General features: G+C 37.8%; 2 pseudogenes, 2 gene segments (V, D, J or C) and 1 further gene; all 5 read left to right on the top strand.

Moving 5' to 3' along the window:
- Positions 1-24,536, top strand: part of Igh (immunoglobulin heavy chain complex) — a 2,751,187-nt gene that overhangs the window by 1,899,583 nt on the left and 827,068 nt on the right.
- On the top strand, positions 942-1,371 carry Ighv9-2 (immunoglobulin heavy variable V9-2). The segment is given in 2 exon segments: positions 942-987; positions 1,067-1,371. Coding segments are annotated over 2 exon segments (351 nt in total).
- Positions 2,809-3,113, top strand: Ighv12-1 (immunoglobulin heavy variable V12-1; annotated as a pseudogene). The gene is given in 1 exon segment: positions 2,809-3,113. A coding segment is annotated over 1 exon segment (305 nt).
- Positions 16,151-16,444, top strand: Ighv9-1 (immunoglobulin heavy variable 9-1). The segment is given in 1 exon segment: positions 16,151-16,444. A coding segment is annotated over 1 exon segment (294 nt).
- Positions 20,691-20,985, top strand: Ighv6-2 (immunoglobulin heavy variable V6-2; annotated as a pseudogene). Its single transcript is given in 1 exon segment — positions 20,691-20,985. A coding segment is annotated over 1 exon segment (295 nt).

Raw genomic sequence — 24,536 nt, 5'->3', positions numbered from 1 at the left:
CAAATGCTTACTATTGTAAATGAGTTTGTCTACTTGTGTAGGTGAGTGGACATGAATCTGGATACCTAAGAGGACTGAAGAAGTTGGAGTTATAGATAGTTTTATGCTACCTGACTGTTCAGTGCTAAAAGTAAAACTGAGGTCCTTTGAACTGCAGTACATGAACTTCTTTGTTGATATATCTCATGAGATCTATAGAGAATTTTTATTATATCACGTTCTTCACCAATTTCACTGTAATGATTTTTATGTTTTATATTAATGTAATTATATTACATTCCCAAACCTCCCCATATTCCCAATTTTGATTTTGAAAGTTTTACCTTGACTTATGTAAAATAAAAACACAAATTTCATAACTTTAAAATGAAACGTTTTTTTTTTTATTTCTGCAAATTTCATCAGGAAAGGTAAGTCACTGGTATGGGAGAGCAGAGGATCATAGGAGTTCAGGAATACAATCCATTTTGATACGAGGAACTACTGATGCAAAGGTTTCAGTATAAAGAGCAGTATCCACTGCAACAGATGAAGCCACTACATCTGAGCACAGAGCAGGACAATCACCTAATGAGTGGTCACTAATGGGCCACTGTTATACTGTTATATGTATAAGGCTCAGGAATGAGCACTGAGGCTGTGAGGTATATGGGTGAGGACATCAGGATGTAAACCCAGCTCAAGTAGAGGACTCAGAGGACAGCACAATCAGCATGAACTAATAAACATCAGATAAGATAAGGCACAGGCTCAGCTATATAGGGTCAGGGATCTTTGTAAATCTGATTGTGTATCCAGTCTAGTTCAATGTGTCTTAGGAAGCCCAGTCATATGCAAATCTAGAGAAGACTTTAGAGTAGAAATCTGAGGCTCACCTCACATATGAGACAGGGAGTTACCAGTTAGACTTAAAGCACCACTGAGCCCAAGTCTTACACATCATGGATTGGGTGTGGACCTTGCTATTCCTGATGGCAGCTGCCCAAAGTAAGACATCAGAATAAAGAGTTCCAAGGGAAATAGAAGTAGTTCTATGAATACTCAACTCCCTGTGTTCTTTTCACAGGGGCTCAAGCACAGATCCAGTTCGTGCAGTCTGGACCTGAGCTGAAGAAGCCTGGAGAGACAGTCAAGATCTCCTGCAAGGCTTCTGTGTATACCTTCACAGAATATCCAATGCACTGGGTGAAGCAGGCTCCAGGAAAGGGTTTCAAGTGGATGGGCTGGATAAACACCTACTCTGGAGAGCCAACATATGCTGACGACTTCAAGGGACGGTTTGCCTTTTCTTTGGAAACCTCTGCCAGCACTGCCTATTTGCAGATCAACAACCTCAAAAATGAGGACACGGCTACATATTTCTGTGCAAGACACAGTGTGAAAACCACATCCTGAGGGTGTCAGAAACCATGAGGAGAAGGTGGTTCAGCTGTGTCCAGAAGCAACCAGAGGAAACATTCTCTCCTTGATGTTTGGCCACAATTATGAGATTACTGACAACACATATAATAGTCATATATGGTCAGCCACAGAATGTTCTCAGTGGGATTGTGACAGATCAGATTGATGAAAGGAAGAGGGACCGTTTCATAGCATCTTTAATTTGGTATATATAAACTGTTAATATGAAAATATCAATATAAATATACTAAACTGTCAAACAATGCTGAATATCATATATGAGAAACAGTAACATCAGAGTCTATTATAATCTCAGAAAAGATGTAAAATCCATGGTTCTAAAGGCTTATAACAGAGGGTGGAAAGATAGAGACCACAGGCATGGTGGGAAAAGTTGGCTACTGTAGACAGCAGATGTCCACAAACAAACCTGCCTGCAGTAGATTCGTTTACTTGCCTCACAACAAATATAATTATTTTCAGACAAATAACACACACTTCAAAAAAGTGTATACTTGCAGGTGATCACCGGTATTTTATAGTTGGAAGAAGAATAATGTTAGCAGGGCATACTACCCAGTATGCCCTGGACTAGAGTGCAATGAGAGATCCGTGGCTCCAGTTACTTATGTAGCAGAGCATAGTCTTGTCTGATATCAGAGGGAGGGGAGGCTCTTGTACCTGTGCAGATTTGATGACTCACTGTAAGGGGGTGCTGGAATGGTAGGGTGAGATTAGTGTGGATGGGTGGAGGGAACACCCACATATAGGAAAATGGGGGAAGGCAGATGTGGTATGCATGGTTTGTGAAGGATAACCAGGGACTTGCAGATCATTTGAGATTCAAACAAATGGAATGATGAATTAAAAAAGAGTATTTGTATAAATTATCATTGAATAAATAACAGTAAATTTCTTTCTTTTTTAAACTATATTGGATGATTTTTTATTAGATATTTTCTTTATATTCATTTAAATGTTATCTCCTTTCCTAGTTTCACCTAGTTTCCTAGCCCTGGAATTCCCTATACTGGGGCATAGAACCTTCAAATGACCAAGGGCCTCTCCTCACATTGATTACCGACTAGGCCACCATCTGCTACACTTAATAATTTTTTAAGACATAGTTATGATTCAAGAAGACAGACCTGCAATAGCAAAAGCTCATTTTCAGTCTACAATCAGAATTTTCATGTCTTGCATGTCAGACATGGCTTTCATGATCGAAGTTTTCAGGACTCAGCCAGGGCTTCTTATATAATAAGTGGATGTTCACTTATAATCTTAGTGATTATTATTTTTTAGTTTTCATATCCAGGTGAGTTTATTAAACTTCACACTTAGGTTCTTTGGGGGCATATGACTTAAAGTAACTGACAGAAAACTCTGTTTTCAGGTGTTCTGTCCAAGATTTAGCTTAAGGAGTCAGGATCTGCTCTCATCAAGCCATCACAGCCACTGTCTCTCACCTGCACAGTCTCTGGATTCTCCATCACAAGTAGTAGTTATTGCTGGCACTGGATCTGCCAGCCCCCAGGAAAGGGGTTAGAATGGATGGGGCACATATGTTATGAAGGTTCACTAAACTATAGTCCATCCCTCAAAAGCCGCAGCACCATCTCCAGAGACACATCTCTGAACAAATTCTTTATCCAGCTGAGCTCTCTGACTGATGAGGACACAGTCATGTACTACTGTTCTAGGGAAAACCACACAGTGAGGGACCTTTGTGTGAGCCCAGACATAAACTTCCTGCAGCAGTGCTGAAGATCAGTAGGGGACTCACAGTATGCACTAAGTATAGGTTTATCTCCATGAGCAGGCACAGAGAGAAGCTTAACACTCTGAAGCTATTGTTTTATATCCTGGTAGCTCAGCCCCTCACACTTTCATAGAAAGTTTAAAAGACTTTCTTTTTGTCTTAAAACTTAAAATATCTCTGTATTGAGGTCAAACCTGGCTGATTTCTGATGTCAGATTAGAGTCACAGGGATATTGAACTGTGTTTCCAATAAGGTTCATTAAATCATGCTATTTCTTGTCAAGTTATAAGCCTGCTTTTTACTGAATGTTTGAAAACAGCTTTCCTTGTCATGATTAAGAAAGGGGTTATTCTAATGAGAGTTATTTTTAGAAACTGTCGACAGGGACAAATATTTGTCAATTATACTAGTCCATCAATAGTTCACTTTTCAATCATAAATGCCATTGGAAATGAGAATTTAAAAAAACAGTTGCACAATGGAAAACTCTGGTTGTAATCTGTAGATATGAATGCCCTCAGAATGAATTTCTGGAACATGCATGTTCTACAATCAAACACTCAGTAATGTATTTAAAATCACACATACACACACACACACTCACACCCGACAAAAAGACGTTCAAAAGAACTGTTCCTGAATTAGCTGTTTCATTGCTTATGAATAGTAGAGACATGGCGTGTCTGAAGAAAGGATAGGATGCTATTGAAAATATTAAAAAATGGAGTGGCAGACAAGGTAATTAGGTCTGTGGAACCTAAATATCAGCTCTATTTCTGGCATCATGACAATTTTTGACAAGCTCTGTCCAGAGCTAAGCTTACTCACATCATACTCTGAAAGAATTCAGGGCATTAGGTGGCCCGAAGCACATAGATACAAGCAAAAGAAGCCTTGATTGACTCCCTGAGTTTCAGCTAATTTAACACAGAATTCCTAAGTGTCACATAATCAGACACTATTTGCACACTTGATCAGACCTGACAGCTATATATATTGATGTTGAACTCTGTTCAAGGATAAATTCCAGCTTATGCAAAAAAGAAATATAAATTTTACAAAAATCTAGTTTTAGAAATATTAGTGACAACTAAAATATGTGCTCACACATAGATTTCTGTAACATTCATTCTGTAAATTAACTCAATGATGGGACACTGAAGTAGTGAATTTTCTAATAGCTGCTGGCCTCTGTCTCTCCCTAATGCTTCACAATTCAGGAGATATATATAAGAACACATTTTGTATCTAAACCTTCAAAATTCTACCCTGGGACTAAACCACCAGTCATAGAAAACACATGATGGCACTCGTGTCTCTAGCTGCATATGTAGCAGAGGATGGTCTAGTCAGTAATCAATGGGAGGAAAGGCCCTTGGTCCTGTGAAGGTTCTATGCCCCAGTATATGGGAATGCCAGCCCTAGGAAGTGGGAGTGTGTGGGTTGATGAACAGGGGGAGAGCAGAAGGTACAGGGGGATTTGGAGGGGAAACTAGGAAAGAGGTTAACATGAGAAATGTAAATAAAGTAAATATCTAATCAAAAAGACATCTTTAAACAGTGACATTCTTGTTTTAAATGTCTCATCCCTTTTACTTCCAGCCATATATGACTTGATGTATCTATACAATAAATTAGCAGATATATTTAAAATTATACTTTGTACTATTTATTACTTTTTGTATCAGAGATATATCTGAAAAAGACAGAGTTTTTTCCAATCACATAACTTTAAATTTTATCCTTGTCTCATTGATCACAATCATGAAATTTGTATTGGCAAATACCCTCAGGCAATTTCGTTCTGACAAAATGCAGATATTTTAGTGGATTGACACTAAGACGCACATCACCCATTTTTATAAAACTGTCTTTGCTTTGAATAAAGTTGATTATGCTCAAATTCTATTTGTTTACTTATATTGATATATGGAAACTTTAAATTGTAATACAATATATATTATTTTATATAATATTATATTTTATATTATGTTGTTTGTTCGTAATTTAGACTATAGTAACAACAGTTTAGATGCCACACCTATCAGACACATAGGTCAGCAATTTATAATTTTGATATTTTCTTTTCAAAGAGTATTTAAGGTAACACAGATGATGTGCAGTGAAAAATCCACATGAATAGTGGATATATGTATTCAAACATTTACTATAGATTTATACTAGAGACCTTTAAATGTATCTGATACTAGTTAGATACATAATTTATATACATATTACATAACCTGAAGTTACTCCCCAAAATTACAGGATGCTTTGACTTCTTCCAATAAAATATATCTGCACAATGACACTCCTATTTCACTGCCATCTCTTCAAACTTTCTAATATCTAGTGAGAACTAATTCGCATGTTCTCTGAGAGATTGCAGTTTTTGTTGTTATAAATACGTGAAATCATGCGGTATTTCTAGTGTGAAAAAAATTTAATTAGGTATTTTCCTCATTTACATTTCCAACGCTATCCCAAAAGCCCCCCTCCATACTCTTCCCCCCAATCTCCTACCCACCCACTCCCACTTTTTAGCCCTGGCGTTCCCCTGTACTGGGGTATATAAAGTTTGCAAGTCCAGTAGGCCTATCTTTCCAGTGATGGCCGACAAGGCCATCTTTTGATACATATGAAGCTAGAGTCAAGAGCTCCAGGGTACTGGTTAGTTCATAATGTTGTTCCACCTATTGTGTTACAGATCCCTTTAGCTCCTTGGGTATTTTCTCTAGCTCCTACATTGGGGGCCCTGTGATCCATCCAATAGCTCACTGTGAGCATCCACTTCTGTGATTGCTAGGCCCCAGAGTAGTCTCATAAGAGACAGCTATATCAGGGTCCTTTCAGCAAAATCTTGCTGGTGTATACAATGGTGTCAGTGTTTGGAGGCTAATTATGGGATGGACCTCTGGATATGGCATTCTCTAGATGGTCCATCCTTTTGTCTCAGCTCCAAACTATGTCTCTGTAATGCCTTCCATGGATGTTTTTTTCCCAATTCTAAGAAGGGGCGAAGTGTCCAAACTTTGGTCTTCGTTCTTCTTGAGTTTCATGTGTTTTACAAATTGTAACTTATATCTTGTGTATTCTAAGTTTCTGGGCTAATATCCATTTATCAGTGAGTACATATCATTTGAGTTCTTTTGTGATTGGGTTACCTCACTCAGGATAATGCCCTCCAGGTCGAACCATTTGCCTAGGAATTTCATAAATTCATTCTTTTTAATAGCTGATTAGTACTCCTTTGTGTAAATGTACCACATTTTTTTTATCCATTCCTCTGTTGAGGGGCATCTGGGTTCTTTCCAGCTTCTGGCTATTATAAATAAGGCTGCTATGAACATAGTGGAGCACGTTTCTTTCTTACTAGTTGGAACATCTTCTGGATATATGCCCAGGAGATGTATTTCGGGATCCTCCACTACTACCATATCCATTTTTTTGAGGAACCACCAGACTGATTTCCAGAGTGGTTGTACAAGCTTGCAATCCCACCAACAATGGAGGAGTATTCCTCTTTCTCCACATCCTTGCCAGCATCTGCTGTTACCTGAAATTTTATCTTAGCCATTCTGACTGGCGTGAGATGGAATCTCAGGGTTGTTTTGATTTGCATTTTCCTGATGATTATGGATGCTGAACATTTTTTCAGTTGTTTCTCAGCCATTCGGTATTCCTCAGGTGAGAATTCTTTGTTTAGCTCCGAGCCCCATTTTTAATGGGGTTATTTGATTTTCTGGAGTCCACCCTCTTGAGTTCTTTATATATATTGGATATTAGTCCTATATCAGATTTAGGATAGGTAAAGATCCTTTCCCAATCTGTTGGTGGTCTTTTTGTCTTATTGACAGTGTCTTTTGCCTTACAGAAGCTTTGCAGTTTCATGAGGTCCAGTTTGTCAATTCTCGATCTTACAGCATAAGTCATTGCTGTTCTATTCAGGAATTTTTCCCCTGTGCCAATATCTTTGAGGATTTTCCCCACTTTCTCCTCTATAAGTTTCAGTGTCTCTGGTTTTATGTGGAGCTCCTTGATTCACTTAGATTTGACCTTAGTACAAGGAGGTAGGAATGGATTAATTCACATTCTTCTACATGATAACCACCAGTTGTGCCAGGACCTTTTGTTGAAAATGCTCTCTTTTTTCCAATGGATGGTTTTAGCTCTCTTGTCAAAGATCCAGTGACCATTGGTGTATGGGTTCATTTCTGGGTCTTCAATTCTATTCCACTGGTCTACTTGTCTGTCACTATACAAGTACCATGCCGTTTTTATCACAATTGCTCCATAGTAAAGCTTTAGGTCAGTCATGGTGATTTCCCAAGTGGTTCTTTTATCCTGGAGAAGAGATTTTGCTAGGTTTTTTGTTGTTCCTAGGATTTTTGTTATTGCAGATGAATTTGCAGATTGCTCTTTCTAATTCATTGAAGAATTGAGTTGGAATTTTGACGGGGATTGCATTGAATCTGTAGATTGCTTTTGGCAAGATAGCCATTTTTACAATGTTGATCCTGCCAATCCATGAGCATGGGAGATCTTTCCATCTTCTAAGATCTTCTTTAATTTCTTTCTTCAGAGACTTGAAGTTCTTATCATAAAGATCTTTCACTTCCTTACTTAGAGTCACACCAAGGTATTATATATTATTTATGACTTTTGATAAGGGTGTTGTTTCCCTAATTTCTTTCTCAGCCTCTTTACTTTTGTGTAGAGAAAGAACAATGACTTGGTTGAGTTAATTTTATATCCAGCTACTGCACGGAAGCTGTTTATGAGGTTTAGGAGTTCTCTGGTGGAATTTTTAGGGTCACTCATATATACTATCATATCATCTGCAAAAAGTGATATTTTGACTTCATCTTTTCCAATTTGTATCCCCTTAATCTCCTTTTGTTGTCGAATTGCTCTGGCTAGGACTTCAAGTACTATGTTGAATAGGTAGGGAGAAAGTGAGCAGCCTTGTCTAGTCCCGGATTTTAGTGGGATTGCTTCCAGCTTCTCACCATTTAATTTGATGTTGGCTACTGCTTGGCTGTAGATTGCTTTTATCATGTTTAGATATGGGCCTTGAATTCCTGATCTTTCCAAGTTTTTTATAATGAATGTGTTTTGGATTTTGTCAAATGCTTTTTCTGCATCTAACAAGATGATCATGTGGTTTTTGTCTTTGAGTTTGTTTATATAATGGATTACATTGATGTATTTCTGTATATTAAACCATCCCTGCATCCCTGGAATAAAACCTACTTGGTCAGGATGGATGATTGTTTTAATGTGTTCTTGGATTCGTTTAGTGAGAATTTAATTGAGTATTTTTGCATAGATATTTAAAAGGGAAATTGGTCTGAAGTACTCTAATTTTGTTGGATCTTTCTGTGGTTTAGGTATCAGAGTAATTGTGGCTTCATAAAATGACGTGGGTAGAGTATCTTCTTCTTCTATTTTGTGGAATAGTTTGTGCAGAATTGGAATTATATCTTCTTTGAAGCTGTCATAGACCTCTTTACTAAACCCATCTGGTCCTGGCCTTTTTTGGTTGGGTGACTATTACGGGCTGCTTCTATTTCTTTCGGGGATATGGGACTGTTTAGATCGTTAACCTGATCCTGATTTAACTTTGATACCTCGTATCTGTCTAGAAATTTGTCCATTTCGTCGAGGTTTTCCAGTTTTTTTGAGTATAGCCTTTTGTTGCAGGATCTGATGGTGTTTTGGATTTCTTCAAAATCTGTTATGTCTCCCTTTTCATTTCTGATTTTGTTAATTAGGATTTTGTCCCTGTGCCCTCTAGTGAGTCTAGCTAAGGGTTTATCTATCTTGTTGATTTTCTCAAAGAACCAGCTCCTCGTTTGGTTGATTCTTTAAATAGTTCTTATTGTTTCCACTTGGTTGATTTAGCCCCTGAGTTTCATTATTTCTTGCTTTCTACTTTTGGGAGAATTTGCTTCCATTTTTTCTAGAGTTTTTAGGTGTGTTGTCAAGCTGCTAGTGTGTGTTCTCTCTAGTTGCTTTTTGAAGGCACTCAGAGTTATGAGTTTCCCTCTTAGAAATACTTTCATAGTGTCCCATAAGTTTGGGTATGTTGTAGCTTCATTTTCATTAAACTCTAAAAAGTCTTTAATTTCTTTCTTTATTCTTTCCTTGATCAAGGTATCATTGAAAAGAGTGTTGTTCAGTTTCCACATGAATGTTGGCTTTCCATTATTTATGTTGTTATTGAAGATAACCTTAGTTCATGGGGGTCTGATAGGATACATGGGATGATTTCAATATTTTTGTATCTGTTGAGGCCTGTTTTGTGACCAATTATATAGTCAATTTTGAAGAAGGTACCATGAGGTGCTGAGAAGAAGGTATATCCTTTTGTTTTAGGATAAAATGTTCTGTAGATATCTGTCAGGTCCATTTGTTTCATAACTTCTGTTAGTTTCACTGTGTCCCTGTTTAGTTTCTGTTTCCACAATCTGTCCTTTGATGAAAGTGGTGTGTTGAAGTCTCCCACTATTATTGTGTGAGTTGCAATATGTGCTTTGAGTTTTACTAAAGTTTCTTTAATGAATGTGGCTGCCCTTGCATTTGGAGCATAGATATTCAGAATTGAGAGTTCCTCTTGCAGGATTTTACCTTTGATGAGTATGAAGTGTCCCTTTTTGTCTTTTTTGATAACTTTGGGTTGGAAGTTGATTTTATTTGATATTAGAATGGCTACTCCAGCTTGTTTCTTCAGACCATTTGTTTGGAAAATTGTTTTCCAGCCTTTCACTCTGAGGTAGTGTCTGTCTTTTTCCCTGATATGGGTTTCCTGGAAGCAGCAGAATATTGGGTCCTGTTTGGGTAGCCAGTCTGTTAGTCTTTGTCTTTTTATTGGGGAATTGAGTCCATTAATATTAAGAAACATTAAGGAAAAGTAATTGTTGCTTCCTATTATTTTTGTTTTTAGAGTTGGCATTCTCTTCTTGTGTCTGTTTTCTTTTTGGTTTTTGAGGGATTACTTTCTTGCTTTTTCTAGGGTGTGGTTTCCGTCCTTGTATTGGTTTTTTTCTGTTATTATCCTTTGAAGGGCTGCATTCATGGAAAGATAATGTGTGAATTTGGTTTTGTCATGGAATACTTTGGTTTCTCCATCTATGACAATTGAGAGTTTGGCTGGATATAGTAGCCTGGGCTGGCATTTGTGTTCTCTTAGGGTCTGTATAACATCTGTCCAGGCTCTTCTGGTTTTCATAATCTCTGGTGAAAAGAATGGTGTAATTCTGATAGGCCTGCCTTTATGTGTTACTTGAACATTTTTCCTTACTGCTTTTAAAATTCTATCTTTACTTAGTGCATTTGTTGTTCTGATTATTATGTGTCAGGAGAAATTTCTTTTCTAGTCCAGTCTATTTGGAGTTCTGTAGGCTTCTTGTATATTCATGGGCATCTTTCTTTAGGGTGGGAAATTTTCTTCTATAATTTTGTTGAAAATATTTGCTGGCCTTTTAAGTTGAAAATCTTCATTCTCATCTATTCCTATTATCCGTAGTTTTGGTCTTCTCATTGTGTCCTGGATTTTGGATGTTTTGAGTTAGGATTTTTTTTTGCATTTTGTATTTTCTTTGACTGTTGTGCCGATGTTCTCTATGGAATCTTCTGCACCTGAGATTCTCTCTTCCATCTCTTGTATTCTGTTGCTGATGCTTGCATCTATGGTTCCAGATTTCTTTCCTAGGTTTTCTATCCCCACCATTGCCTCACTTTGGGTTTACTTTATTGTGTCTACTTCCCTTTTTAGGTCTTGGATGGTTATATTCAATTCCATCACCTGTTTGGTCGTGTTTTCCTGCAATTCTTTAAGGGATTTTTGTGATTCCTCTTTAAGGTCTTCTACCTGTTTAGCAGTGTTCTCCTGTATTTCTTTAAGTTAGTTATTAAAGTCCTTCTTGAGGTCCTCTACCATCATCATGAGATATGCTTTTAAATCAGGGACTATCTTTTCAGGTGTGTTGGCGTGCCCAGGACTGGGTGGGGTGGGAGTGCTGTGTTCTGATAATGGTGTGTAGTCTTGGTTTCTGTTAGTAAGATTCTTACGTTTGCCTTTTGGTATCTGGTAATCTCTGGAGTTAGTTATTGTAGTTGTCTCTGGTTAGATCTTGTTCCTCAGGTGTTTATGTTAGCCTCTATCAGCAGACCTGGGAGACTAGATCTCTCCTGAGTTTCAGTGTTCAGAGTACTCTGTGCAGGCAAGCTCTCTTCTTTCAGGGAAGGTGCCCAGATACCTGGTGTTCAAAACTGCCTCATGGTAGAAGTTTTGATCCACTCACAGAGGTCTTATGATCCTGTGGAGCATCCTGTGGGTAGCTTGCATGTGTCCGCAAGACTGCACCCAACCTACCTACCCTGGTGCTGCCGGGGACCTGAAGGGACTTGTACCCCTGATTAGGCCAGGTTTTCTACTTCCTTATTTAATGCAGTCTCAGGTCCCATGCGATTGGAATAGAGCAGCAGCTGTGTTCCATCCACCAGAGGTCTTAAGATCATCTTGACTGTCTCTCCAGGCTTTTTCAACTCAGGTCCAGACTGAATGGTCTTAAGATCATTGTCTCATTGATAGCAATCATTAAATTTGTATTGGCAAATACCCTCATCTAATTTCTTTCTGACAAAATGCAGACATTTTAGTGGATTGACACTAAGCCTCACATCATCCATTTTTAGAAAACTGTCTTTGCTTTGAATAAAGTTGATTATGCTCAAAGTCTATTTGTTTCCTTATATTGATATATGGAAACTTTAAATGATAATATAATTTATATTATTTTATATATTGTTGTATTTTATATTATGTGGTTTGTATGTAATTTGGACTATATTAACAACAGTTTAGATGCCACACCTATCAGACACATAGGTCAGCAATTTATAATTTTGATATATTCATTTGAAAGAGTATTTAAGGTAACACAGATGATGTGCAGTGAAAAATCCACATGAATAGTGGATATATGTATTCAAACATTTAATATAGGTTTATTCTAGAGACCTTTAAAGGTATCTGATACTAGTTTGAAACATAATTACATACATATTACATAACCTAAAGTTACCCCTGAATTTCAGGATGCTTTGACTTCTTCCAAAAAATATATCTGCACAAGGCCACTCATATTTCAATGCCATCTCTTCAAACTTTCTAATGTCTAGTGAGAACTAATTCACATGTCCTCTGAGAGATTGCAGTTTTTGTTGTTATAAATAAGTGAAATCATGTGGTATTTCTAGTGTGAAAAATTTTAAGGCAGAATTGATATCAAAATCCAAGGTTTCCTCTTCCTGATTTTGAATTCACAGCCACTGCCTTGGGATCAGTCTGTGCCATTAGTGTAAGGTAGACATCTCTTTAGTGCACCATTTGATTATACATGAACAGACATACCAAAAAACACACACAAACACACACACATATAGTATAATAAATATAATATAATATAATATAATATAATATAATATAATATAATATAATAATATATATGTGTATATGTATGGGTATGTAATGTTGTTGAGGTATCTCATCTGCTCACAAGAGGTTGGCACAAGTTTGACCAAGCTTACCTCAAGCTGTAGCCAGGTGGGTGTTGAGCCATAGAACAGCACTGGGACCCCACCCAGGCCTGGAAAATCACAGTCTCAGGCTCAGGACAGCCAAAGCTGGCTCGGGGGTCCCCAGACCTAAAGAAGGCACAGCCATTTGCTTCTCAGATTCTTGGGCATCCAGATGCCACTGGAAGACATGGAAGAGATGAGGATATATGCATATACAATTATTCACTTTTTGACATGTTGCTTAATGAATATGAAGCAATCTCCTTCATTGCCTCTAACTATTTTAGGACTGACATCAATTCTATTACATATTATAATACCAAAGCTTATTTGTCCCTTAGTTCCATAGGCTGAATAAACCACCAACAAAAGAGTACATATGGTGGGACTCATGGCTCTAGCTGCATATGTAGCAGAGGATGGCCTAGTCAGTCATCAATGGGAGGAGAGGCACTTGGTCCTGTGAAGATTCTATACCCCAGTATAGGGGAAAAAGAGGGCCAGGAAGCAAGAGAGGGTGTGTTGGAGAGCAGGGGGAGGGGGAGAAGGTAGGGGACTTTTGGAGAGGAAACCAGGAAAGAGTACAACAGCTGAAATGTAAATAAAGCACATATCTAATAAAAAATAAAATAAGAAGAACTCAAGAATTTAGACTCCTACAGTCAAAATAACCAAATCAATAAGTGGAGTACAGAGCTAACAGAGTAATCTCAACAAAAATATCTGTAATGGCTAAGAAGCACTTAAAGAAATGTTTGAAATCCCTTAATTACCAGTGAAATGCAAATCCAATCAACCCTCAGATTCAACCTTACACTATTCAGATAAAAAAAAAAAAAAAAAAAAAAAAACCTCAAGTGACAGCATATTCCTGTAAGGATGTGAAGCAAGGCAACCAGTCTTTCATAGTTAGTGAAAATACCCACTGGTAGAACCACTCAAAATCAACCTGGTGGTTCATCAGAAAACTGGAAATAGTTCTATGTGAAATCTCAGCTATACCACTCCACAATATCACAAGGACCTGTATTTCACTATGTTCATAGGGGACTTCTTCATAATAGCCAGAAACTGGAAACAACCTAAATCTATCTCAGTTGAAGAATGGTCAGAGAAAATGTATTTCCTTTATGCTGTAGAGTAATCCTCACCTATTAAAGAGTCTGACATTATGTATTTTGCTGGAAAATGATGGTACTAGAAAATCTATCCTGATTGAGGTAACCCAAACCCAAAAGAAAGTGAATGGTATGTCGTCAATGAAACATGGATATCAGCCAAAAAGCATGCCTGCCATACAACATCAATTTCTGGCAAAGGCTGCACTTAACTATTTCTAGTAGAACAGCTCGTTGGTTTGACAATAAAAATCACCTATCGTGGCATCTAAGCACAAAAAGGAGAAAAAAAAATCACAAAGAAATGATTGAGAGGTATAATAAAAATTATCAGAAAATTATGAGTTTTGTGATTTCATCTTTTTCCAAGTTTAAATCATAGGGTGGCTTTAACACAGTGACAAGGAATGTGCATGATGCCATTATGGTGCTCTGACTAAAATGGTTGGAGCCTTGTCATGCTACAGAGGAACTGTCATACAGCAGGGGGTGCCAAATTTCCATATTTTTTTATATCATTGAGCAGGTGCACAGAAGACCAGAAAGCACTTTCTATCAGGCTGGCCTTCGTCTTCCTTTCCAGTATGAAACACAAACTGCCAATGAAACTAGCAATTGTGAACTTCTATTTTCAAACTGTATTTGTGTTATCAGAATATAGTGCATTCAAAAGTATGGCCTGAGAGCACAGTCCAGTTGTAATCATTCTTTGTATTACCTCTCTCATTCCCACTGTTTTTGTCCTCCCTCCCATTTTAATTGTCTATCTAGTCCAAACTATAAGCACACAATGCAATCTACTTTAAACAACGTTTTTCGCTTTAAGTCAAATACAACACACCTTTAGTATCAGCCCTGTTCATAATCCTGCTTCTGGTAATTGAATGTACATGTCACACTGTACTGTTGGGTTTTGTGTCTCATCATGAGCACTGATGGGAAAGTATTAAACGTGGAGAGTAGGCAGAATTAGATTCCTCTTATGATGCACATCCACACTAAGAGCAGAAATAATATTAAAAATAGAGAAAAAGTTTTACAGGAGCTTACAAAATACCCAGGTTTGAGCTGCAGTTTCTTCAACTTAAAGCATTGAGGTTGTCAGTTACACTATTACAGGAAACAAATTCAGAGTTTTTATTTTAGTATATGAGTTTTCAGATATACGGATTTACTATTAAACTATTCTTTCTTTTCAAATGTTTACCATTGTAAATGAGCTTGTGTCTTTGTGTAGGTGAGTGCACATGAATCTGGATGCCTAAGAGGACTGAAGAAGTTGGAGTTATAAGTAGTTTTATGCTACCTAACTGTTCAGTGGTAAAAATAAAACTGAGGTCATTTGAACTGCAGTACATGAGCTTCGATGTTGATATATCTCATGAGGCCTCTAAACTATTTTTATTATAACACATGTTTCACCATTTTCACTGTAACAATTTTTATCTTTTATATTAATGTAACTATATGACACTTCCCAAACCTCCCCATGTTCCCAATTGTACTTTTTCAAAGTTTTACCCTGTCTTATGTAAAATGAAAACCCACGTTTTAAAATTTTAAAGTGAAATGTTTATTTTCTATTTCTGCAAATTTCACAAGGAAAATTCTGTCACTGGTATGGGAGAGCAGAGGACCATCAAGAGTTCAGGAATAGAATCCATTTTGATTCTGGAGGCAAGGAAGTACTGATGCAAAGGTTTCAGTATTAAGAGCAGTATCCACTGGAAATGATGAAGCCACTACATCTGAGCACAGAGCAGGACAGCTACCTAATGAGTGGTCACTAATGGGCCACTGTTACCCTGTTATATGTATAAGGCTTAGGAATGAGCACTGAGGCTGTGAGGTGTATGGGTGAGGACATCAGGATGTAAACCCAGCTCAAGTAGAGGACTCAGAGGACAGCACAATCAGCATGAACTAATAAACATCAGCTAAGATAAGGCACAGGCTCAGCTATATAGGGTCAGGGATCTTTGTAAATCTGATTGTGTATCCAGTCTAGTTCAATGTGACTTAGGAAGCCCAGTCATATGCAAATCTAGAGAAGACTTTAGAGTAGAAATCTGAGGCTCACCTCACATACCAGCAAGGGAGTGACCAGTTAGTCTTAAGGCACCACTGAGCCCAAGTCTTAGACATCATGGATTGGGTGTGGACCTTGCTATTCCTGATAGCAGCTGCCCAAAGTAAGACATCAGAAAAAAAGAGTTCCAAGGGGAATTGAAGCAGTTCCATGAATACTCAACTCCCTGTGTTCTTTTCACAGGTGCCCAAGCACAGATCCAGTTGGTGCAGTCTGGACCTGAGCTGAAGAAGCCTGGAGAGACAGTCAAGATCTCCTGCAAGGCTTCTGGGTATACCTTCACAGAATATCCAATGCACTGGGTGAAGCAGGCTCCAGGAAAGGGTTTCAAGTGGATGGGCATGATATACACCGACACTGGAGAGCCAACATATGCTGAAGAGTTCAAGGGACGGTTTGCCTTCTCTTTGGAGACCTCTGCCAGCACTGCCTATTTGCAGATCAACAACCTCAAAAATGAGGACACGGCTACATATTTCTGTGTAAGACACAGTGTAAAAACCACATCCTGAGGGTGTCAGAAACCATGAGGAGAAGGTGGTTCAGCTGTGTCCAGAAGCAACCAGAGGAAGCATTCTCTCCTTGATGTTTGGCCACAATTATGAGATTACTGACAACACATATAATAGTCATATATGGTCAGTCACAGAACGATCTCAGTGAGATTGTGACAGACCAGATTGATGAAAGGAAGAGGGACCATTTCATAGCATCTTTAATTTGTTGTATAAATACTGTTAATATGACAAATATCAGTTTAAATATACTAAACTGTCACACAATTCTGAATATCATATATGAGATATTCATCATATATGAGATAGTAACATCAGAGTCTATTGTAATCTCAGAGAAGATGAAAAACCCAGGGTTCTACAGACTTATAACAGAAGGTGGAAAGATAGAGACCATAGGCATGGTGGGAAAAGTCGGCCTACAAGCAATTACTATAGACAGCAGATGTCCACAAACAACCCTAACTGCAGTAGTTTCATTTACTTGCCTCACAACAAATATAATTATATGCAGACAAATAACACACATTTCAAAGAAGTGTATACTTGCAGGTTATCACTCATATTTTACAGTTGAAAGAAGAACAATGTTGGCAGGCCAGACTATCCAGTGTGCCCTGGACTAGATCACCATCCAAGGAGAGTACAATGAGAGATCCATGGCTGCAGTTATATATGTAGCAGAAGATGGTCTTGTCTGACATCAGAGGGAGGGGAGGCTCTTGTACCTGTGCAGATTTGATGACTCAGTGTAAGGAGGTGCTGGAATGGTGGGGTGAGATTAGGGTGGGTGGGTGGAGGGAACACCCTCATATAGGCATATAGATGTGGGATGGGTGGTTTGTGAAGGATAACCAGAAACTTGGAGATAGTTTGTGATTCAAACAAATGGAATGATGAATTTAAAAAAGGGTATTTGTAGAAATTATCTCTGAATAATTAACAGTAATATTCTTTCTTTTTTAAAATAGCATTCCCCCCTCCAATTATAGTGAGAGTCTTTTAAATTAATTTAAAATATACCATAGTTGAAACCAAATTGCCATGAAGTTGAAATAAAAGGTTGAAGCTGATAATAAGACTGCAGAGGTCCTAGAGCCTGCACCAAGCCCTTCCAGATATTTATTTTTGTTCCCAATAAAGGTTCAAGCTACTCAATGTTCTGTGACAGTGGAGACTGATCCTTATGGTCTTGTAACACTGGGTTTCTCTAGAGAGAATGGATGGCAGGAGACTACAGCCCCAACACTTGGAAGAGAATTCATGTAAACAAAATCATCTATAATATGCAAAATATTTTGTGACTGCTAACTTGATTTTAACAATGCCTTTTAGCACAGCTTAAGTATATGTGGTAGTTAAAGAAGTTCACATACATATATGTACATAAAGTATTGGGACATTTGAAATTTTCAAATCAAAGACAATCTTTTTCGGGAGTGAAATGTATTTTTCTATCATCCTGAGTTTTATATCAAAATGAATGCATCTACACACTGATATGCAGCATATATTTGGGGATTACCATGTTTCTGTAAAAGTCATATGTTAGTACACACAGCAACCCCAAATGTACTCTCTGAGCTTCTATTCTCTTGTTCTACTCCACAACTGTCATTCACTAAGCTTATAGCAAATACATCTCTTTATCACTCATGGCATGTCATGCAATAAAAGGAGCCTGAATTTGGTTAAATCGGATCCAGAAAGACAAGAGTGCTTCGTGAAGACACAGCTATAAATTTCTATGTAGAAGGATCCATGGGAATGGGAGCAATCCATTGTGTTTATAATTTACATGAATATATCCAATTTTCCTAGATATAAAAGTTGATTTACTAAAAAGATTAAATCACAGCCCCAAATTTTGTAAGTCCTCATTTTTTCTCATTAGGAAATTATATTATAGATGTGAGAGCTAATTTATAAATCATATACTTTAATTTTTCATTTCACCAGTGATGTGAGTGTTCTGTCCCAACTGCATCTACAAAAGTAGGGAAAAGATCTGCGAGAATACACACAGATACTCTATCAATTGTTCTATATTTGGTTACTTACTCCATCACCAGCAGAATTGGTATGTACTAGAGACAAAGACATTCAAACATAAACTACTGTTGAGAAATAGATACATGATGAATTATGTCAAAATTTAACAGTTATATGAACATGGTACTGAAATCTAGGCTATTGCAATATAAGTAAAGATTTAAGTATAGAGGATATAAAATGCATGTTGCATTGAGAAAACTGAAGGATGGATACTATGAGCAAAGAAAACTTGGATCTGAACCTGGTAGTAGATGCCCATGGATATAAATGATACTGTCCTTTTATTTTGTGGTTTCCCCTCAGGCAAAGAACTACTAACCTGTACCTCCTGACCCAAGTAGAGGATGATCTATGTATGTTGAGAACCTGTTTGCTCATGGACTGTGGACAACTCTCATTGGGTATGCAGACATCCTTCTATTTACTACTAATACATACTTCCATTTATAATTCCATGAGACACCGGATGTCTTAAATCAAGACGTGATTGAGATTTAGACAGAGAAGGTATAATATTTCTAGGTTAGGCAGCAGGATGGTGAGATTTGACACTTAAAGTTGTGTGAAGAAATATATTCTGTGTTCCATCCTGGCAACTGTGCATATAGGTTTTATTCCCAGTGAAAATCCATTTACCACACCAATCTTTCTTAATGTGAACCATACTTCAATGGTTCATGATCCACATGAATGTCCTTAGAGTCAGTTATTTATGTTATGCTGAGCAGGAATATTGAGCCCATCCTGTTCCCCAGATGACAGTGAAGATCATTCACTATGGCCTGTAGCCTGAGCAGAGCCCATATACATAAACAGGTCTTCAGAAAGCAGCACAGACAATTGACATATGCATGGCATCTTGTGTAAACACTGGCTATAGACATCAACATGGACTGCACTTGTAGTTGTACCATGGATCCAGATGTACCAGCAGAGACCCAAACATCAGCATGGACACAGTGGGCAACATAGCCCACCTACATCAATATGGCTCCTGGTGGCAGCATGGCACCCAGACATAAATATAGCTTCTATCAGTCACAAACTTCAAACATCCACATAGATCTTGACTTTCATCATGGCCTAAAGCAGCAGCATTGACCACAGTCCCCTATATGGCCTCCAGCGATATCATGAACAATGATGGTCCCTTCAAGAATATCTAATCCAAATTGGAATTTTTCTTCATTTTCAGCATCACTTTTTGCCCAGAACCAGAAAAATTCCACAGCTGGGTAGCATGTTCAATGGCTGTCTGTCTACACAAGCTCCAGGCTTCTACATACTACCTCCTAAACCTACTGGGCAAATACATGTTTCACAGGATCTCAACCCTCTCTCATACCTGGCACAGACATCCTGTTTCTAGTTTTGCTTCTCTCCACAGCTCATGCAAAACTCCATATTTCTCTCATTCCTTCTTCTCCATCAAATATTTGTTCATCATAGCTGTTTCTGCTACCTACTTGGCAAGTGGATGAAGACATAGAACTCTCTGCTCCTTCTGTGCCATGCCTGCCTAGATACTACCATGCTCCCCTCTTGATGATAATGGACTTAACCTCTGAACCTGTAAGCCAGCCCCAATTAAATGTTGTTTTTTATAAGACTTGCTTTGGTGATGGTGTCTGTTCACAGCAGTAAAACCCTAACTAAGACAGCAAGCTAGGTTGAGTAGCTTTGTTTATAGTATAATATGAAGACTTTTATGTATATAATAAGGAATATATGTGGTTCTTTTGACAATGAATTCAAAACTCTTGGGAATTATCTATTACATTATCATAAAATTGATTCTCTTATTCTCTGGCTAATTGATAAAAAAGGGATATCCCATCAACAATAACTAAAATGTTCATTTTTCTTAAAAGAATTCACTGTCTATAAATCATTAACAAGACAAATTCTTTACCCTGACTATTACTCACCTCAAGGTTTCTACTTGCTTGTCAGTCTATAGCAGCAGGATACACAAATAGGGCTAGACTATGACTATTAAATCCAGTTTAACACTGACCCTGTAGCTCTGGCAGAAGAGTCCAAATTTAGATTCCCATGTTCCCATTCTGTGATTATCACTGGCAGTAGTTATTATTAGGAGGATCAGTGCACATCTCTTTGAGTACCTAGACCAGAATTATATGTATTTATAGGTGTATAATATGAGTTGCAGCTTATGGAGTCTTGGGGAAGCTTGTTAAAGCTCCAGGGTTCTGTAAGACATTCTTGTGCAGCCGCTGGATTCACTTTCAGAGAATACTATATCAGATGGGTCCTGTAGATTTTAGAAAAAGATCTTGAGTCCTTGATTTAATTACAAACACAGCTGGGGGGTGATTACAGAGTATGCTTCCTATGTGAGAAGGGCACTTCCCATTTCAAGAGATCATACAAAAAATAAAATTTCATGCCTCCAAATAAACAGATTGGAGACTTCTTTTTTCCCTGAGAAGAAATGGAGAAGGCAACTGGGGAGGGATCAATAAGGGCTTGAGTAGGAGCAGAGAAGGGATTGAGATATAATGTGAGTAAAAAATTAAATAAGGGAGAAAATGAGATACAGACTATACTATCCAACTTCTGAACAACAGGGAAACTGATGTCATTTCATTCTGAGCCTGGAGTCAAACTTCCATGAAGGATTCTCAGGAACATTGTGTGGTTTCTCAGTTCAGACAGGGTTCTTGGTCAACCAAAAACCAAATATAAGCATAATAGACATGGTTTTAGCTTCTCTGGGCTGCTTCTCCATCTGAAATTTTCCTTTGGATCATTTCCACATTTAAGGTTGTAGGATCCTATGTTATCTTGAAAGATTATATTCTTGGATGTAAGTTATTACATAATAATAAGATGAGTAAATTTGCTGGTGAGTGCAGAAATAACTGTCCAGGAGCATCAGATGCCAAAAGAGCTCATGAAACTGATGTAGACCTTTCCATTATGAAACTCAGGACATAGCCTAAGTGGTATTCTCTGAAAGGACAGTGTTCTGGATTCAGAGAGTACCAAGAGGGAGGTGTGGTCAGGGTCATTGTCCTATAAAACCAAACAGGTCTCAAATTTCAATCTTCTCTTTAAGTACTAATCATATAAGGCTCAGGTCAGAATCAACTGTTCTTTGTAGATATATTTTCTTAATGATTTCAATCATTCTTTCACAAGTTTGCCTTTGTTAAAACAGTACATTCATTCTCTGACTTTGTGGTATATGTGTATGGTTCAGACATTAACCAGGTTACCACTTATTTGCTCAGCTTTGTCTTTGACATTGGCTTGGGGAAGTCTTGTAGAATGTACTCAGTTTGTATTTCCTAATTGTATTTCAGTTTGTATGTGGATTCTTCTGCTGTTATTTCTGGTGGTATTTATTTCAAGAGAAATCGGGTAGAAACGAGCAATCTGGGAGTAAGAATGTCATATTATTCTATGGATAGTGGACAGTATTTGCTCTGCCATGTCTGGACTGAAGTCACCTTTATGATGTATAATTTTGGAGAGATCTATGAATAGTATATTCTGTTGTGCTCTGAGTTCTAGAGTACTGTACCTAATTCTCTGTTATCATTGTGTAGTTACTCATGACTCATGTCAACTTGGACCAGAATATTGTGTCAGTGAGGCCTATCCAGGAAGGACTTTGACTATAGCACTTTGTCATTTACAGACAATCACTTTTGCTCTTTAATAATTAACCGTTCTTTCATGTAAAGTAAGAATAATTCTTCACTTGTCCTACATCTTTTGTTTGCTTTATTCTGAGTAGATTATAAGACATTTTTAAAATCATGACATGTGAGAATTGCCTTCCTACTCAAAATTCATACAAAGCTGTTTTTTTCCTACATAGGAAATTTCAACTAGGTAAACTTTCCATCAGCTCTGCAAAAATACTTTCTTTAGGGCCTGTCTGATTGATACTGAGTTAGAAAAGTGCTCACCTTTATAGCACTAATGGTCAGCCATGTGTAGGGTTCTTGTTTGTTCTTTGGATCCTCTGTGAGCTTTGTGTCAGAACCACATGGTTAAGGAATATAGTGTGGATCATGATATATGGGAACAGGAATGATCACTTCATAGTCGGAAGGGCACCTCATCCATCAGGCATCTCTGGTATTTGTGGTTGTGTTGTTAAAAATAGCTACAGAATGAAAGGTTGTCTTGGGTATATACGACATAGATGTAATAGAAGCACATATGCCATTCACAGTGTGCACAGTTAAAATCTGATCACAGACCCAGAGCACAAATAGTCAAAAACTTCAGTGAATAGATATCAAGAGTAGGTGTAGACATATCTGAACCCTGGTCCCTTGTCTTCTTTTCCTTTTCTTGGATTCTCAGAAATCTTATTTACATTAAATTTATCTAGTAATCTGTGATGTCTCCAAAAAGTTTTGCAAGTTTGGGGACTTCCTTTTAAATTTTTGTAATGAAATCTCATAAACCGAATTAAATGTTTCAACTTTTGGGAGAAATATATTGCCTCACTGACAGAAGCACAGCCGTGAGAACGTTCATTAGAACTGATGGTTCTTTTCCCTTCAGACTCAATCCAAAGACTTGGTTTACTTACCTGTTTTGCCCAGGGTTTGAGGATCAATGGGATCATAATGGAGTTGAGACCAGCAGGCTCAGTTACCTATAATCACTCTGTGTTCTTAAGTCTCCTCTTCTCCATAGGATATGAGCCTCATGATCTGACAGAATGTTATATTTTAATTCATCTTTTCACTCTACAGCATTCGTCATTGACCAGAATGTACACTTTCTAACCCTGCAATTCTGAATCTAGGATTGAAGCCATTTTCTAGCATACCAGTGTGGATGCAGCTGTGACCTCTGTAGAGTTTTGCAGGTGGGTGTTGGGAGACAAATAAAGCTCCTAGGGAGAAGTTTCACTTGACTACTAAATCCTTCAAAACTTATTTCAATGATTGTGGAGGCAGTTGAATGATTTAGTTCTGGAGCCTAATTAACAATTTATCTTAGATGACCTTTTATCCCATTATTAGACATTCTTTGACAAACTATGTCTAATCTAAAATTCTATAACTAACAGGCAATTCTGATTTTTGAATTAGTTCATGAAAGCACTAGTTTAAGTGTTCTTTTGCCCATGGGATGCGTTTCAGGTTAGGCCAGCCATTGTTTGACCATTACCCCAGTCTCTTCTCCATTTAAGTTCTTGCACTTCTTGAAGTCAGGACAAATTTTTTTGAAGGTTTTAGGGTGTTCGATTCCATTTCCCCCACTCTTAGGGCTCTCATCTAAACTCACCTACTCAGACACTGACACTATTAATTATACAGTTATATGTTCAAACTAGAGCCTAGCATAACTGTCCTCTGAGAGACTCCACCAATCAGGTGACCAAAACAGATGCATAAACCCACAGAAAAACATTAGACAGAGTTTGAGAGGTCTTATGTAAGAGTTGCAGGAAAGATTTTGGAAACAGGAGTGGATAGAGACTCCACAAGAAGACCAAAAGTGTCAACTAACATGGACCTTCAAGAGATCACTAAGCCCCCTGAATGTGTGTGTGTGTGTGTATGTGTGTGTGTGTGTGTGTGTGTGTGTGTGTGTGTGTGTGTGTGTGTGTGTGTGTGTGTGTGTGTGTGTGTATTCCAGCAGATATGCAGCTTGGCTTTATCCAAATTCTGGATTAGTGGTTTAATGTGACTCTTTTGCCTGACTGTGAATAAGGTTTTCCTAGTTAGTCTAGCCTGTCTGGCCTCAGTGGGAGAGGATGTTACTATTCCTGAAGTTCCTTGAGGTACCAGGTTGGGTAAGTACTCAGACCTACCCTCCCACTTCTGACAGGAAGGGGCCTCTGTCAGAGGGACTGAGAGGAAAAGAGAAGCTGCATTCTGGGTATAAAGTGAATAAACAAGCAAAAATATAGATAAATAAATGCATAAATAAATAAATGGAGAAAATATTAAATGATCTCGAAAAATATCCAAGGCCTATAGCTGAGATCTTCCCACCTTGTTTTTGAAAATTC

Source organism: Mus musculus, chromosome 12 (assembly GCF_000001635.26).
Source record: "Mus musculus strain C57BL/6J chromosome 12, GRCm38.p6 C57BL/6J".
In the NCBI taxonomy this organism is placed as follows: domain Eukaryota; kingdom Metazoa; phylum Chordata; class Mammalia; order Rodentia; family Muridae; genus Mus; species Mus musculus.
Note: the sequence above shows the minus strand (reverse complement) of the source record. Positions and strands in the feature narration are given on the sequence as shown.